Source organism: Psittacula echo (genome assembly GCF_963264785.1).
Source record: "Psittacula echo genome assembly, chromosome: 1".
In the NCBI taxonomy this organism is placed as follows: Eukaryota; Metazoa; Chordata; class Aves; order Psittaciformes; family Psittacidae; genus Psittacula; species Psittacula echo.
The window spans coordinates 85568838-85587462 of NC_137735.1; the positions used below are offsets into that span (position 1 = coordinate 85568838).

At 38.9% G+C, this 18625-nt stretch overlaps 1 protein-coding gene across 12 annotated transcripts in view; it reads left to right on the plus strand.

Annotated features, from left to right (window-relative positions):
* Nucleotides 1-467: 467 nt before the first annotated feature.
* ATF7IP (activating transcription factor 7 interacting protein) overlaps nucleotides 468-18625 on the plus strand; it is a 115122-nt gene continuing 96964 nt past the window's right edge. For 2 of the 12 annotated variants that reach the window (XM_080616482.1, XM_080616488.1), the window contains exon 1: nucleotides 7849-11915. In XM_080616482.1, the coding sequence (XP_080472608.1) occupies nucleotides 11911-11915 (5 nt within the window). In that variant the 5' untranslated portion in view covers nucleotides 7849-11910. Of the gene's footprint in view, nucleotides 955-7847; nucleotides 11916-16558; nucleotides 17109-18625 lie in introns of those variants that run through there. The other 10 variants (XM_080616491.1, XM_080616492.1, XM_080616494.1 and 7 more) reach the window with 9 other exon arrangements.

The following is an 18625-nucleotide window of genomic DNA, read 5'->3' on the forward strand; positions in this document are numbered from 1 at the left end:
TGGATAAGAGGAGAGCTGGAAGAAACTGATAAAGTAGGTTATTTTCAGAGATGCCCAGCAGACCTCGGGCCAGAGACGCTCCAGAGGCACACAGCCCTCAGCTCCTGTGGTGGGAAGCTGAAGAAGGGCAGAGAGAGCAGGAAGCACAAGGCAGGGACGACAGGAAAGGCGGGAAGGAATGACGCATGGCCGGCTGCCCCCGACCGCGCCACAGCGCCCTCTGGCAGGGACGGCTGCACCTCAGGCCCGACGCGTTATCAGCAATAAACATCCTTCACTGCCAGCCAAGGGGCGGAGCCACCCGCTCATTTAAATAACTCGACAGCTCATTTGCATGCTGCCAAGATGACTGGCCCTGCGATTGGCCGGCTCCAAGGCAGTCCCCGCTACCGGCCCCTCTGCCACAGAGGGGGCGGGGTCAGCGGCGAGAGGGGAGGGGACACGTGGCTTATTTGCATAACGGCCCGGCGCGTGCGACGGGGTTTGGCGGTGTTGGTTCCTGGAGTGGGATCCGATTTGAATCTCCGGCGGCAGCACCGAGGGAGGCGGGAGCGGCGACGGCGCCCGCGTAGCGCTGAGGCAGAAGGCGCGGCGGCACACGGCGGCACACAGCGGCGCAGGTACGGCGCGTTCCTTTCGCGGCGTGAGCGGCCGGGCAGCGGCAACACTGTGTGGAGCGCTGCCCCGCGCGGCGGCGGCACTAGTGCGCATGCTCCGGGGCTGCAGCTTTGCACACGCACCGCAGCGGGCAGCCACACTGACTCACAAGCGCGGCGCAGCTATGCGGGCGCTGCATGGGAGCACGTGACGCGGCTCCAGTGCAGGCGGCGGCGCGCATGCGCGGTGCCGTTTTCGCGCAGAGGTGGCAGCAGGTGGGACGCTGGGTGTGGGGTGGCGCTTTCCTTTGCCTCCCCACGTGTGGAGGGGTCCGTGCGGCGGCAGCAGCGGTTACAGGTAGGTCTGACGTGGGGCAGAGTATGGCTGGGTCGCTCCTCTCCGTCGTGAAGGTGGAAAGAGCTGGCCAACACTTGGGCAGTTTTCTGATTGCATTCTGTTCTGTGTATGGGTGGCCTGAGTGAGGTGAGGTGAGGTGCAGGCGCCTCCCATATGTCATTGGGCGGGTGTTTGGGTGGGACAGCAGTGTGTCTGCCTGCCTGGCGCCTCAAGAGTGTTTCCTGCTCTCTGAGTTGGGAATGACATGAGCTGAGTGGCATTGCACACAGCCAGTGGGTATCCTCACAAATACAGCATATTTGGAAGTTGAGTGTCGCAGTAGGAGCAATGAGGAGAAAACTGGTTTTTGTGGGTTTTTTCTTATGGCGATCAATAACACACTGATGAATTTAAAGTTTCAGAAGTGTATGGGCATGTTAGTTTACTAGAAATTAGGTTGCTTCAGTGGGAAAAAAGGGCCTAGTTGTGCCTTATTTACGTGATATCATCAGTAAACAAGGTCAGAGTGGCAACTCCAGGTTGTCATGAAGGCCCATGTCAAACAAAATGGCACAAGTTAACAGATTAAGTAGCATATTAGTGTAAAGAAGGCGCATTTGAACTTCTAATTTTCTTTGAATTTAATTATTCACAATATGGAGACTGTATTCATGGTTAAGCATTTCACATTTTAATGCTGACATCACATGGTAACCTGCTGAAGGTGTAGCAGTTTTTCATGTATATGCATATATATGTGGCCTACTGGATTTCCTAATCTCTGGCATATACGCAGTGGAAATCCCTACATTAGAATATTGTGTTGCATACTAGTAATCTTGAAATACATCTACATATTGGGATTTTGGTGTGACCCTTAAGGGACTTGTTGGGTGGGAAAATTGGACAGAATTGCTGATGGGGAAAAATATTAAAGGGGTGAATAGCTCAACTATTCTAGGCAACGGTCAATGAGCTTAAAACTGCATCCTTCATGCAGTCACAGAAAAATAACACTTGTGCATCTAGACAGCAAGCAGCAGATATCAGTGTAAGAAATAAGTATGTTTTTCTGATTAGGTACTGGTTTGTGCAGTCCTACAGGAAGGTATGAAGGGGATTATGACCTCAGATATTAAAAATTCTTTGGAAGGGAATAAAACAAACACAAGCCCCACTGCTATTTGGACGTGATCTTGAGTAGATAATTCATCGTTTTTCAGATTTCTGAAGTAGGGCTAATGGTAGATGTCAGGTCCATCATAAAATGAATTCACTGATGATTGCATGAGGACTCGTGCAATTTGTGAATCGTGGCAACTACACCCACTATTTATTCTTCAGATTTGGCAGTTATTTTCTATGCTCCAGAAGTATCAAGTTCCTATCTGTATATAATTCAGAACGGAACTATACTAACGGTTTTGGAGAGCAATACATTTTTCAATAAATGCCAAATAATTATAATACAGAAAAACTTGTCACTGTAACTAACTGTTCATTGAGTGTTCTTTTTCAAAGAATATCAGGAGATCTTTGTGTTCTCATTGTTACGTTCTTAGTTTAGTACGCTTATTACACTGCTTGGAGTAAAAGGCTTTTTGTCAGCTGCAACCTTGCTACCAAATGTAGCCATGCTGAACTGATGCTTCCTGTGATAATGTGGAACAGTGTAGTATTTTTCTGTATGAATTATTTTAACAAGGCCATCTTGAATGTTGTGAAGGCTCTAAACTGATCCTAACAAAATCGATTTATAGAAGGATGCAATAATTATATACATCAATTAAAACAGTTGAACTGATGCTGTTATTGAGGAATCTCTTAGTTTTCATTTCCTATCCATTACAAAGTCAGTTTTCAAGATGGTAATTCCACTAGGATACATCCTATCGTCTGCTGTATTTGCTGAAGCCTCCTGCTTTAGCTTGTATTGTTGTGCCCATTTCATGTATTTAGCAGATCAATATTAACTGTAGTACATTAGTTTCCTGTAAAGGCTCCTTTAGTAATGCTTCCATTTGGGGCATAAAGACAGGAAATGTGGTATCATATAGTACCATATAGTATAGTATCATAGACATACGCTTTCCCCCCAGCATGGGAGGTGATCTTGCTAGCCAAGACACTGAACAACCTATGAATAAAGATAGGTCAGGTTTAGATACTGATTTCACAGAATCTGCAGTAAACAGAAACTGTTTACAGGTTAAGCAATTTAAAAAAAATCTTATTTTAGTAACTGATTCATAATTAGTTACTAAATCCTCATCTTCATTGTGTTTGAGATTTTTGGGAGAAGGCAGATTTTCCTATTACATACAGACAGTATTTCCATAGTGAAGTTGTTGACTAACCAGATACTCTATTTTCCTTCCAAAACAAACCAAAAAAAAAAAAAAAAAAAAAGGAAATTCCTCCCCATCTAGATGCTTTTAATAGAATAATCATTGATTAGGCTTATGTGGGCTTACTGTAAGAAATTATATTTATGCCAAAAATCACAAGGTTATTCATGTAATGCAGATAGTAAGGCCAAAAGATACTCTACCAGTTGCTCTTACTTAAATAGCTTGCAAGATGAATGTATATATATATTTTATTTTTTTTTTAACTTATTCTCTGCATGGTATTTTTCTGTACTGTGGGCTGATTATATGCTTGTGAGTTTATTTTGGAAATTACTGCAGTGACACAGATCAGCCTATAAAAGTAACTCTTACCAATTTTAGAAATACAAAGTACTGATATGATATTAGTTATCCAAAAACTGAATCTTCAGAATGCATTAGTGGTTTTGTTGGGATTTGTTTGGTTGGGGTTTTTTTAAATGGTAAAGTTTGAGTTAAACCAATACGTAACTCTAGCTTTTTAGGGGGCATACGATTGAACTGTGATTCAGAAATAGGAGTCTGTTTTGGTTGGGGTTTTTTGTCTTTAGTTGCATATTCCGGTTTTAGTTAATGTAGCTCTTATCTCTGTCCTAACTATTTGTGTCCATGTATTTGCAAAAAAAAAAAAAAAAAAAAAAAAAAAAAAGACAAGGTTGAGAACAGAATTTCAAATACACTTGAGTTTTATGTGGCTTAGTGTTTTATATTTTCATTAGAGGGTATGTTAGTAATAAAAAAAAAAATGCTGTTAGTGAAAAATAAATGCCTGCATAAAACGTAAAAAATGCATGATCAAGGTTATTAAATGGCACTTAGGAATTCCATTAAGACAAATGTGTTTAACAACTTTTTTTTTTTTTTCTGAAGCAGAAAATTGCAAAACAGTATATGGCAAAAATGTTTAATTGTACCACAACCCCACAAGTTTTAACCAAAATCTGCTCAGTTGTAGCACAGTAGTACAATTTTATCTGAACATTGTTTGTCAATTGCTCTATCCACAGTAATTCTTGAAATACTTGTTTGTTTTCAGTAAATGTGACAGTAGTTAAGTGTCAAAGAGAATTAATTCCTGCAAGTTTTGTGAAAACAAGCATTTGGGGTGAGAAGAGGCTACCATTGTCCCCAGTGAAGGAACCTGGCAGTTACATGTTGTTTTGGGAGGATAACTTGCTGTAAGTCAGGACATGGGACATGGGTATTGTCTGTCAAAGCAGTATGGAAGCTGTTACAGCAACATGCAACATTCAGATTGGATGTGTGTGTGCACTCATTTGCCCTGTGTGGTAAAGCACCAATGATAACGTGAGGTTACTCTGATTAAGAAGTAGCAAGAGAATAATTCTGCAGGAAATGTGGTTTCATTACTTCCATTGCTCACTCATTACCTTTTTCAGTACCACTGATGTATACTTTTCTCAATCACCAGTGTATTTAATAGCAAATCTGCTCCTCGTCCCCTCCTTTTTTTTGGTTTTTGGTAACAATTCCTTGGTGGTGTAACTGAAAGCATAATAGTAACTATGTGATATTAAATAAATGCCTGATCCTCAGCTGTATGTCAGCTTCCACCATATCACTGTGGAGGAATTCAGAACACTGTGTGTTTGTATGTATATTGTATAAATGCCCTTTATGTTCCTTTGGGATTTATAAATAACTTTTTTTTTAAAAAAACCAAAACCCAAACAAACCAACAATGCACTGCATACCTTAATATGTTTTATTTTGAGCTGTGAGTGTTATGGATGACTAAAAACTGTACTCACGAGTTACTAGCTTTTATTTCTTCTAGGAACAAACATCAAATCATAACAGGTCTTAGTAAATCAGATGTTTGTGTGCGAAGTATTTTTTTTAATAATTTTAAGATATTTAGGTAAACTAATACAGTGTGTTTGCTATGCATAAGTTACATATTTTTAGAACAGGAAAATTGTTTTTCTCTTTTAGATCCAGTTTCTGAAATTGCTCTGAAGTAAATTCAAAGCACAGTTTTTTATGAATGGCTGTGGATATGTCAGCTAGCCGTTAAAATAACCTGTGTATCTGCTCCATCATTTTGTGCTGTCTAAGCATTATCCTCCACTTCAGAATAGTGTAAAGAAATTATGGGAGGGGAGGGGGAAACACACACCCCCCACCCTCCCCCCCCCAAAAAAAAAAAGGAAACAAAAACAAAACAAAAAAACTCCAGACAGACACAAAAAAACACATCACAACAAACCCTGACACAAAAGTAAGTTCTGTCTTTGTCTCCTACTTACTGCAGTTTCCAGAAGTCATTTTAAAAAGATGTTGCATTCTACTTCTTTGTAAGTCTTCTCAAAATGAAATACATGCTTGCCGACTTCAGTCCGTACACTGAAAACTTTCTTTCGTTGGTCCTACCATCAAGTGGCTTCGAATCATGAGAAGTCATCAAATGTGCAGATTTTGACTTTCTGGACTCTCAATGTTCCTTATCTCATGATCATCATGGGCTTGCTCTTTTCCCCAGTGGTTTAAGTTGTTTTTATCTTTTAAGTTCTTGCAGTCCCAAGTGAAAGTTGAGATGTTCTTGAAGTCAGCCTGCTGGCCTTTGTAAATATAGGAGTAAAGGAAGGTTTCAGTACTTGGTCTATTGAGACTTCAATTCAGATGCATACGAAGAATAGTAGTCTCTCTCATGAATTTGATCAGTGTAAGAACTGTTTTGTTCACTTATTAACTAACATACAAAAAACTCAAACCAAAACAACCCCCCCCCTGAAAAGAAAAAAAACCAAAAAACCCCAACCTAAAGCAAAGAAACAAACAAAACAGGGTAAATGAGAAAAGTGGATGCAGTGTGGTTTGCTGAAAAGGAAATGAGGATGATATGGAGCAGACAGGTTTCTTAAGTTCTTGATTTGAGTGAAAGAAATTATTTATGCCTTGGCTGCTTTTTTACTGCCCTTGTTGTATGAAATGACATAAAAACCTGTCTGAAAGTCCAGAATTTTCTGCCTCCCCATGACTTCCTATATATAGCCCCAGTATAAAGTCTGACTCAATGTAATATTTAAGAAGGGTGTGGGGGGTGATATTATTTATACAAGACAACAATTGGAGAAATGACAGGGTACCATTCTCTTGAGTTTCTTGTTTGATATTCATGAGCAGGTTGGAAATTCGACTATTTTAAAATTCAGCTTATGACTAGAATAATTGAACTTGCTGAGATACTACTGCAACATGTTGTCATGTTATTAGAAGAGGGCAGAGTTAAGGTGGTTTGGAGTTTTTGTTATGTATTTAATAGAAGTCTAAACATAGCAGGATATCACAGTATCACAGTATGCTAGAGATTGGAAGGGACCTCAAATGATCATCTAGTCCAATCCCCCTGCCGGAGCAGGAACACCTAGATGAGGTTACATATGCTTAAATTCCATTCTGAATCTCTTTTAAATTACCAATTTTCTTACTTATTTTTGGTGTTTAGAGGACCTGCGTAGGTGCCACCCTAACTAGCAATAAGAAGTTGTAGCCTCATACTAATATATATTTCCTGGACCTAAGCATTCTCAGATGAGTTATTTCAGTCTTAATTTTCTGTTTAATTAAACATCAGGTTTTATTTTAAAATAGGTTTGGTTAATACTTTTTAACCTATTAACATTATATATGTTAACTGACGTATATGGAAGTGAACCCTGGAGTGAATATATATGGTTTCTTACCACTCAGCTACACTTTTGCAGTTTGGGTTAACGTATCAGTACCACTGCATATTCATGAAGCTTTTTGACAAGATGACTGACTTCAGCAGCTGGATTGTGACATGGGTTCTGTTTTCTCTGGCTTGATGAAAGTGTTCTCAAAGTATTCTCAGTTCAAACCTATTTAAGTCATTGAGTTTCCGTATATCAAGCTTAAAGACTGAATGTTAGAGAATGCAGTGTTGTATCACTGCAGGTCTTGGGTTCCAGATTAGAACCTCCTTAAGTTTCTGTAGAACTTCTAGGACTGCATGTCAGAATTCACCTTTTGATGTAGGAATTTTGTAGGTGTGCTAAACATAGAACTCTCTTCTGTTTAAAACATCACTACTGTGGAAATCAAAGTCTATGTATATTTGTCATACAAATTAAGTACTAAGTTTGAATTTTTAAATGTTGCAAAATTACTGTAAATCCCTGTAAACTGAAGGTGTTCTATGTACGAAATTTAGAGTAAGCAACATGGAATTATAACTCACAGAAAAAAACTGTTTTCGAATTTGTTATAAATTTGATTTAGTAACAGGTCTTGGTGAAGAAAAGCTTCAGTGTAGTGGGTAATTTTAAACTAATTGTAATAAATTGTTATCCAGTCTTCACAAATTTGAGACTTGCCTTTTGGATATTTGAACTTCAAGCATATTTTAATTTAGTCTTCTGATTCTGTACAGTATTACCAAAGACAGTAATAATCAGTGTAGTTGTTTATACGTTTGTGGCATGTGCTGCTTGTGTTGCAAATCATGTCAGTAGAAGGACAAAAGGAAAAGCCAGGTGGTGTATAGCAACGTTTTTTAAATTTGAAATAGTAACAGTGGTGCTGATGTATACATCAGGCAACTACTGCTGGCATGATTAATCAGTCCTGAAATAACCAGCTACAGCTGGCAACAGACATGCACAGTTATGTAAGTTTAGACTTTTTTCATAAAAGAAGTATGTGGAGGGCACATTTTCTCCCAGTTGTGGGGGGAGGGGAGCTTACTGTGTTGATCTAATTTTGTATCACAAAGACTATTTTTTGGTAGAAGGATAGGAATAATTCAACATTTGATTTCCTTCAGGACTGCCCCATATGCTGTTGCAGTTCTTTTGATTTTAAAATTAGCCGGGTTTGGATTTTGTTAAAGAGGTGCACATGGTAAAGTGAAGTAGGTTCAGAGGAGCTCCCTCCAGAACTATCTACTGTTTCCTGGACAGGAGCATGTGATTTATGTTAATGAGCAGATACTAGAGAGAAACTTCTATTATATTTAGTTCTGATTGCATTAAGATTGTGTATTTGTTTGACAATCCCTCTGTTCCCTTCACAGATTACCAAACCAGTTCTATAGGAGCAAACTACTCACTATCATCACCAGATTATAGCAAATTCCTGAAGGGATTCTAGATATGTCATCTTCGAAAAAAAATTACTCAACATATTACATCATTCATAAATAATTAGATATTTGATTTCTGTGGACACTGATGTTCTGGAATATTCTTGGGGTTTTTTGCTAGCTGTCTTAAAAATTGATCTTCCTATTTCCCCTCCAAGTAAACTTTTATTGGGCAACTAATATTACACAGTGCTTTAAAATAGGTGGTGCTGTAAAAACATCCAGATCAGTTTCTTAAAGTTTTTGGGCTTGGATTTTTAATTTTTTTTTTTTTTTTTTTAAGACTGAAATAAGGCTACTCTTGAAAAGTATTCCCTAATGTTTGTCAGTTCTATGCATGATCTGGCTCTGTTTCTGTGGCTGTTAATGTATGACATGGATTCTGAACTGCATGGAATCGGCAGGGATTTGAAGTATGCAGTACAATTCCTGGATCACAGACCAAGCAGGGCAGCCCCTCGGAGATACGAGATTTTTCTGAGTTTTCTCTTTACCAGTGGTGCTCTGAGTAGGTGCAGTGTTGCAGCTGTGTGTTAACCATTTCCTGCCTGTAAAGAAACCATTCCTCTTTTCCCCCCCAACTCTGCCTGTGCGGTTTGTTGCAGTGTGGCAAAGAGGGAGGTGCTTTGCTATACAAATGTTTTATCCACTGCTGAGTTGTCACTGAGTGGCTGGTCTTGAGTGCACACTGCAGCCATTTTAATCACATTCTCAGTGCAGCAGAGACAGTGCAGTTTCAAAATGGCTGGCGAAGTGCTCTTCATTGCAGCAGTTTAGCTTGGCTGTATGCAAATGAGCAGAGCTGTTGGTATCACATGCTCCAGACCTTAGAGGTAACAGAGGTAAGCACCAGCTCTGTTTTGCTTAGAAAGAATTTCAAAGTTTAAGCAAAATTAAGTATTACAAGCTGCATAAAATAATGTCCTTTTTTGTCCACAGGAGGGATATTTTTTGGTGGGGTTTTGAGGGTTTTTTGGTTTTGTTTTTTGTGTTTGTGGTTTTTTTTTTGGTGGGGGGAGGGAGAGGTTTTTTGTTTTCCCTCCCCTCATCACTCTAGTAATTCATAGACCTCTAGCCTTTCTCAGTTAGAGAGTAAACTGGGTGGCATTGGAGAGGTCAAAGGTCATGCCATCTGTTTTGCCAAATTATTTCAGTTTGGCTCTTCCCTTACTAGGTCAAAACAACTCTCACTTTATGCTGCCCTTTCTCAAAAGCTTGCCACATTCTTTAACTAAAACATAAAATAAACAGTTTATAATCATTGTTACATCTTTGTAATCAAGCGGTTAAATTTACTTTTGATCATCATATTTTCAACATTTTAACTTTTTCCAGCAGTAGGTAAGAATTACAAAACCTGCATAAATACATTGGAATAGCAATGGTAATGTAAATGTTAGCTATTCTACAGGTAACAGTTATTTGCTACTCAAATACAACACTCGTGTAAATTCTGCAGAACTACTATAAATGATAGAATGAAAAGTTTCAAGGTAATTTTTTTTTTAATAGCTTAATTGACATCTTGAGTTTCAAAACGTGCTAGTGATTTAAACATGGCCTGGTCTTTTCTTGTTTATATTACTGGTTGGTGGCCTAGCTATCTGTCATGTTCAGCACTCATTAAAAGGTAGTTAATAGGTGTCTGAGTCTAGGGACATGAAGGTGGGAGAAAAGTAGTGCTCAGCATTTTTTTCATTGGGGAGGGGGAGAAAGAAGACATTTTTCCTCATGACTCATTTTTTTGGTTTGTGTTTGTCTGAAATGCTAGTTAAGGTCTTTATGGGATTTTAAGATGGATAGGAGTTAATTTGAGAGTAGTTAAATAGGGAGTTACTTCAAGTTCTCCAGAAATGTGTAAGGAGCAGCAGAGCTGGTTAACTCATCAGGATGTAGCTCATAGTATTTTCCTGTCTGAAACTGAACTTAGTGCTAAGGATGTGAAAATCGGTACTAAACACCTAAAAGTTTAGTCCTTCCTCAATATTTTTTCACAATTAATTTGGTGCTTTTAGCATATGCTGTAGCCAAGCACTTCACAGTTAAGTTAGTTTTTAAATAGCTGTTCCCATACATGATCTTCTATAGTTAATGATAATACACTGTTTATTAAGAAATGAAGTATTCTAGGCAGATCAGGTTCTCAGGAGATGAGGTTTGTCCATGTTTATTATGTGCATTTAATATGAAAAACTATAAAAAAATTCAGTAAAATACAGGATGTTAACCCAGGTTGACTTCTGACTTAAGCGAGCTGTGAATCGTAAGTAATTAGTCATAGGGTTTTCCTGCATTAGGATAAAAGATCAGTGACAGGAGTAATAAGAAAGTGCAGTCCCAGATTATGACGAAATGCAGGTAGGTAAGTAGCACGTTACTTGCTTTATTGCTAGCGGAATTTCGGTTAGTGTCAGATTTTAATTCATAGTGGGCTTTCTTGATTGGGTAGGATAGTTAAGGTCCTGAGAACATCTGGGCACTTTAAAATATCTGAAAACTTCGACAACAAATTTTACTTGAATGCATTTGTCTTGAAAAAATATGAAGTTCTGCCATATGCTCACTTCCATCTAATGAATGCAGATTAATAATGTCATGAGATTTCCTTCCCATTCCCTGAACAGTAATCTTTCTGGTTTTCTGCAAGATATTCTTGAGTCAAGTCATCCTGACACCAGTCTTACAATGATTACTGAGGTTTGTGTTGATGTGGTTTTTGGTCCGTTATTGTTACTGATTAATTATAGATGTTACTAACTTGTATCGTTCAAAGCAAGCAGAAACTATTTTTTATAATGAGATCACTGAACTCCTAATTTGTGATCATTGAAGGGGATGAAATTTTATGTTGAAAACATACTGTACCAAACATGTCCTGTGGTGATTTTGTTGATTTTGGTGTTTTTGTTTGTTTGGGGTTTTGTTTTGGTTGTTGTGGCTTTTTTGGTTTTTTTGGGGCGGGATTTTTTTGTTTGTTTGGTTTTGTTTTGCTTTTGCCTTTTTTTTTTTTTGTTTTTGTTTTTAAGGATCACATGAAAATGGTGTAAAACACTAGGCTTAAAAATTGTCAAGTTCTGTTGGGTTTTTTAATCCTCTCTTTAATGGGAACATGAAAAGGAAAATAGCTTATTTTTTGACATTTACTGTAAAGAGTAGTTCTTCACATGAATCATGTTTGAGTAAAACACTGTATATTCACACCATGGCTTTCATACAGTCCTTTTCTGCACCATTTGTTGCCCATGTTTTTTTCTATGAGCTGGTTGACCTTACTCCCCTATTACAGAAGAGTCAAAGGGAGATTGCCAGAGTTCAGAGGAAAGCTCTTGTCACAGTGTCTTCCCTTCCCTTTGGTTTTGGTTTACTTTCCTCTTTAACAGGCCATTTGGAAAAGAGTATTATTTTTGGAGGTGCTGAACAAAATGGCTGGCCCAGAAGGGAGCTGCAGCATTTTGCTGTATGAGGTGGGTGGTGTGGTTTGGTTTGGGTTTTTGGGGGTTGGTTTTCTTTTTTCTTTCATAAAGTGGGTGTTGGAATGCATGAAGTCTAGTAGGTTTTGAAACCTGTGCTGTGTATGGAACGCATCCCTGTTTCCAGAAGTCCAAGTACAGTGTACAGTAGTACTGGTAGCTGACAGCATGATCTCTTCTGTCTTATTATTTTGTTAATAACTTGTTCTTCAGTCAAAATGAAAATTAAAAACGCAGATTTACTGGCATGGAGACAAGGCACTTCAGTAGAGGGGGCAAAAGGGGGAGTTTTTATTAAATACATAAATTAGATGCTCATGATTTGAATTAGAAATAGTTGTGTATAATGAATTAATGACTTCCACTGAATTGATCGCTATACATTTTTAATGTTGAGATGCATTGTCAGACTCTGCTCAGTGTTCCTGTGTCTGCATTTTCTCCACTTCTGAGAGCTGCTGCATTCTAGAACAATTAGCTTTATACTGCTGATAAGTGAACTGGAAGGGTAAGTTTTCAGAAGTAAATGCATTGCAAATGGGTTAGCAGTCTCACACAGACTTTCAAAGTGAAATACCTGACATTAGTTTATTAGTTTACTCTGAAGGACTGTATAGATTCATAAGATTTACATTTTTTTTTTTTTTTCCCAAATGATGTATCCGATCATAAGAAGATTGTTCTACTTTATTTTGATTTGTGCTCCAAGTATTTGGCCAGTTTTTCATTATTAAATCATACTTGCTTGGAACCATTCTAACACGGCTTAATTATTTTTTATGTTTCCCTTATTAAAACTCAGAATTGTCTCAATTTGCACAGCTGCATCTTCTCTTTTGGTAGGTATTTTGGGAGCGAACAATCTCAGGCAGGATTCGAAACAAACTGGAATGGACTGCTGAATTAATGCAGTCCTGCTCAATGCATGCAAATCACTTTCAAACAGCCGACTTGTTTGGTTCTTTAGATGCTAGAAATAAATTATTACCAAGCACTTGGAACTGTTTGGAATCTTGAATACTTAATCACATTATGACTATTATTAAACAGTTAAATTGGATCTTTATTTTTAGCTATAAACTTTCTGTCTTCAGAGGAATTGCGAGTAAGGCAAATGGTTGTTTTCTGCATCATCTTGATGTGCAGGTTAAGATCCTCAGGTTTTCAGTATTTGTTTAGAAAATAACAAAATTATTCATGGCAGTTTAAGTGAGCAAAATGGGGCTCTTTCTTAAGTTGATAGGCAGTCAAAACCATCCTTTTCCCTTTCTAAAGGACAGGCAGGGAGTGCAATGTTAGACTTAACTGCCTGGAAGTTCATTTTGTGCTTTCTCTGTCCCTTCCCTACAGTAGAAAAGCAGATACAACTAGTGTCAGCCCTTCCCCCCTTCCCTTTCCTGCCTTCCCTGCTCCTTCTGTTGATACATGCTTCTGCTGTGAAGTTATCTTGAAATAAACCACACTGGCTAAGGTAATGAGTTGATAAGACAGTTCCCTGCTTCAGAAATGAACATAATTTTCTGTGTCTTTCAAAGACGGATGTGAGAAAGCTCTGACTCTTATGTAAATTATTTGTTCTGTTTCATGCTTTGGAGAAAGGGAGTGTTTTGTGTTTTGGACTCTGTGTGTGTGTTGCCTATGGAAGGCCCAGGGCCTTTCATTTTCTTTTGCTCTGGTAGGTGTGGGGTTTTTTTCCTTTCTTTTTTTCCTCCTTTTTTTTTTTTTTTTCCCCCTCTCTTTTTTTTTTTTCGTTTTAATCAAGCTACTGGTGACACATTTAATTGTAGTCGGTTTGGTTGGTTTTATTTCATTTTAGATGAACTTTATCCATCAAATGTTTTCCGATTTAGAATTGCGTGTGAATTAGGCAAGTCACTGTGGCAGCCTTTTCCGTATGTTTCTAAAATGACTCAACTGACATTTGAAATCTGAGGATATTGTCTTTGTTATGTACCAACTGAAACCATACAGTTAATGGTAATTATTTCAAACACCATTGGCCATACTGTGTTTGACTGTAACATCTGCTCTTGAAAGGCACTTCTGATGAAAGACTAAAAAATTGTGCGAGTGTTGGCACAAGAGTCCTGTTCCCTGGCTTGGAGAAGGCAAAGCACTGACACAACACTCAAATGTGGGGTAGGCAGGCAGACATTTTATTTCTTTATGTAATGACAGTGAGGAATTTAATGGAGTATGCTACTGTTTATTCTACCTTGTTACACTCTAACTACACCCCCTACCCCACAAAAAACACCACCACAAAACCACACCCCCACACAGACCCCCACACACCCACCCCCCCAAAAACATCCAAATACCCCATACCGCAGCTAAAGTGATTCCTGTGCTATTCTCAGGGTGAGTTGAGCAGCTACAGTTGTGTGCGGTTTAGCAAGCCCTCGGGTTACTTCAGCTCGCCTCTAGCCCTAGGGCAGCCCCCGTGCCCTGCTTCACTTAGTTGGTGCGTTTCTAACTGCTAAGCCGGTGGCTCCTCCTCTGCGTTAAAACAAACGTTATGCGAGACGCCGGGCGGTGCGGGGAAGAAGGCAGGGCCGAGCGACTGCGGTGACTCAGCGCGAACGTTCTGGAAGCGGGGTGGTGCCTCCCCTAGACTGCAGATGGAAAGCTCGCTCGTGGGGCTGTCGGCAAGCTCTGGTCTGGATTTCCGTGAGCGGAATGGAGCTGAGGATGGAAAATACTCAACGGAAAAGGCTCTTATTTTGCAGTATCCGTTTGTCTGTGTTGAGAGTCATATTGTTATTCTGGTATTTGTGCACAAGGGTGTGGAGGTGGGGAGAAGGTATGCCTCTATATAGGAAACACAGTGGGGTTTTTTTGTTTGTTCTTTTGTGGGGTGTTTTTTTTTTTTTTTGTCTGCTTCTTTTAAAGCAGCATTGATGCCCTTTATTTTTAAGCTCAGAGGCTGTTCATCTGATGATTCATTCTGTAAATGACAACAGCATCACTGGAAGATGTATTCTGCACAGTGGTTAAATGTGCTAACATACACACATCTGCCTGAAACTAAATAAAAGACATATGTGACATAAAAGTAGAGCAGTACCAGAGCAGTTGCATACTTAATGGTTGTCATTTTAAAATGACAGTCATTCTGGAAAAGTAATTATTTTTCCCTTACACATCACTTCAGGCTTTTGGATACCACAGCTGAGGATCAATTGTAATGACCAATGAAGAATAAATAGCATCACTAAATATTTTCAGAGAAAAAATCGGTATCTTTTTGACATTACAGACAAGCAAATTCTGCTATACTCAAATAACCTAGAACCAGCCTTACAGCAAATTGCACTCACAGAGGGAAAAGGGGAGGTGTAATTTGACTATGTATAGGCTTGACACTTGGCATTCCAAAGAGTACAGTGTAGGGAACTAGAAGAGAGGCCTGTGGTGAAAAGCAGGCGCTTATGGTCCTGAGGCTCTGTCTTTGCCTTGCAGGAGCCGACAAGCATCAGTCTCCATCACTTTCGCTTTCCACTAAATGGTGCCAAGCTGCAACTGCAGCAGTGTTTTGCTAGATGTCAGACATTACTGTGGCTTTAATGCGATTTTATTCAAGATTTCACAAATTCATGTTTACAGTTAGTATAATAACTAGTATGTTTATTTGCACTGATTTGTCACGTGCCATAGGAGTTTCTTATAAGGCAGCAAATGAGGTGAAAAAAGTATTGGTGAATGAGTCATCCTTTACGTATGCATAGTTAATAGTCAGCAAAGCCTAGGTTTTGTTGTTTTGAGACTAAGCACTTACATGATTTCTATATACATAACTACATTAACACTTTATCATATATGTATTTGTAACATATAAATACATTTGTTAATGTATTTGGACTTTGACTGGAAGGAAGGAGGTTAGAATGAAGAAATTAACTATTCCACATCAGAGTGAGGCTGAAATCCAAGCTCCTGCCTCTACTTGGCACTGTACCTTTTACCTAGAAAAGGTAAAAGTCCATGGCTCTGAATTTTTTTGTTTTATCTAATGAAGAAAAAAATGTGAAGTGGAAGCAGCAAATTAAATGGCCATACATGTTACCCATCAGTATTAGATTAAAAATGGGTCTACTCTACCTGCAGCAGGTATTGCTTATTGGTAGGTTGCAAAATAATGGAAGTATCAGTTTAAGAAAAGCTGGTTCCTGAGCATCATCGCACATACCGATTTTTTGATACTATTTCCATTACTACAGAGTGCTCACCAGAATTGCTGTGACCAGTGCAGTAACACATCCTACTAAGAACAGGCTTCAAAGTGGTATTTCTTTTGCAGAGACTTTTCTTAATTTTCACTTGTATGAACAGTAAGAGCAGCAGTTAGCTTCTGACCCGGATCTGTATTATTAGTAAGCAAATAACTATACGGTGCATTCTAGAACCCGTAGTAAGTCTGGCAGGGAGAGGCTTTGCTTAGCAATATCCTACTGCAATTGACTCCTGAAATGAGGCCCCTTTATGTAAATTTTCACTGGCGCCAGCTAGCTGTAACTGCAGTCTGGCTGCGCGTTGGCAGCACCTAACATGTGTCATGGACTTCTCGGCGTGGATTGCAGGGGCACTCTGGTTTGTGAACCGTAAGAGCCATGCTGATGAAAATGAAAAGATGCACAAAATAACCTAGGTGTAATTAGATTGCTAGTAAGTGAAAATACTGTGAGGAAATTCAAGCTTTTTTCTTTCTTTATAATGTGCTGTCTTGTGCTGTGCCGTAATAAATTATGCTTGTTGGTACTACTTTGTGGTATGTGGGAGGTACTTCACTGCACATAGTTGCTGCAGTGCTAATAGTTGGTAGCACAGAAGGCAGTACAAAGAGTCCGACTGGAGACACTTGCAGTTGCAGCGTTTCCTTGGAGGCTGTGGCATGCTCAGTGAGCTGCAGGGGCACTCCTGGCACCTTCAGCCACTTGTGTGGAGAAGTGGGAGTTCCAGCAGGCTTTAACAAGCAGATACAGGCTGCTAGCTGAGAGGTACAACAGCATAGCTCAGGCTGCCTAAAAAATAGTACTCATGCTGCTATGTAAACAAAACAAGATCTTAGTATCAAGATGGCCGACCTGGAAGTCTACTTGTAGCTTGTGATACTTAGGCAAATGAGCTACATGTCAGTGGCTTACTCACAGGAGGAAGCTCATTTTGCACGTGCCACCTTCTCGCCAGGTAAGAGAAGCAACTTGTGTTCTGCATTAATATTTTAGAGGCCTTTGAAGTTATTTTTCCACTTAGGTGTCCACCCCCACTTTCGCATAATGCCATGAAATAAATTTAAATATGTGTTTTCTGGGGAGCCTGGCAATTGTTTGTTCTTGCTGTAATTGTTTTGGGGTTGCTGTTGTTAAGAGGAACATTATTGTAAAATGTTTACTTCAGTAAAACTGATTGCTTTAAAAGTATCAGAAATATGAGTAGAAATATGAGTATGTAATTTTTGCTGCTAATGTTACTGTGTTTGGTTCAAACCCAAACTTCTACTCGTTTGTTACTGTGTTATTGTCTCTATAGTGACACCAGTTGATGCACATGGAGACTTAGCAATACTGTGAACTTATCCCTGATAAGGGTGCAGAATTAAGAAGGTTGAATCCACCACAGGTGTTCTTTTTGGCTTCATGGTGTTATGAAGAAACGTCATCATTTGATTGTAGTTTGAATTCTCTTCTTTTTGAGATGGGAAAGCTGTTAAAAATTATTGGACATTGAACTGTTGGCCATGTGTCTTTTAGTATAAATGCGCATTCTCAAGTGCATTTATGTAAGTTTGAAAAGGTATATTTGTAAATAGGGAAACAGATCAGAATATGGCTTTTGTCTGATCTCCCTCAGAAGACAATAAACTTGCCTTAAAGCAGCAAATTTTAAATTACAGTATTGCTAATTACATAACATACTGCATTGTGGTTATGCATGTAGTGCATGAAATGACTGCATGGGGCAGATGTGCTAATTCTGCACAAACATAGTTGGGTTGTTTTTGTTTTACAAATCAAAATTTTGAGAGGATGGGGGACTGGAAAGGAGAGATGGTAAATGAAAGTGACTGGATCTGAGAAGTCTCTGAGCTAGAGACAAAGAGATAATTCGAGATGCATGAACAAATCAAGGAAAACATGGTTACTTAAAATGCAGGCAGCAGCTCAAGGTAGGCATGTGGAACTGGCACTAGATGGGCTTTGCCTGGTTGAAGGAAAAATCAGATTAATCAAAGAGAATAAAGCTAAAATGGTAGATGGGCAAAATAAGCAGATTATTTATGTTTAAAATGGCAGTAGTAGGGTCTGAAAGTATTGAAGCCATTCTGAAATGGACTGTGAATTAAGGCCAACAGAGAAGATGTAAGTAGAGCAGGAAAGAGAACTATTACTGGTTGTATTGGGGAGGGGAAATTTAAAATTTAATGATAATAAAGGTATACTTAAGTACTGATATGGCAGAGTAAAATGCTGCATGCAAACAACTTGGGGCAAATGAGTCTTTTTTGTAAGTATCTTAATTTATTTTGGTACCTTTAAGTTTCTTTTAGTGGTAACTTAAGATTTGATACAGGACACAATTCTGCTTTTCATTTAGAAGTCTGGTCTATATACGGGTCCAGAGTAGAAAAAAACTACAGAAATGGTATGTGGGGGAGTGTGTGTGTGTGAGAAACTATTTAAATATATATATATGGTAGATGTTCC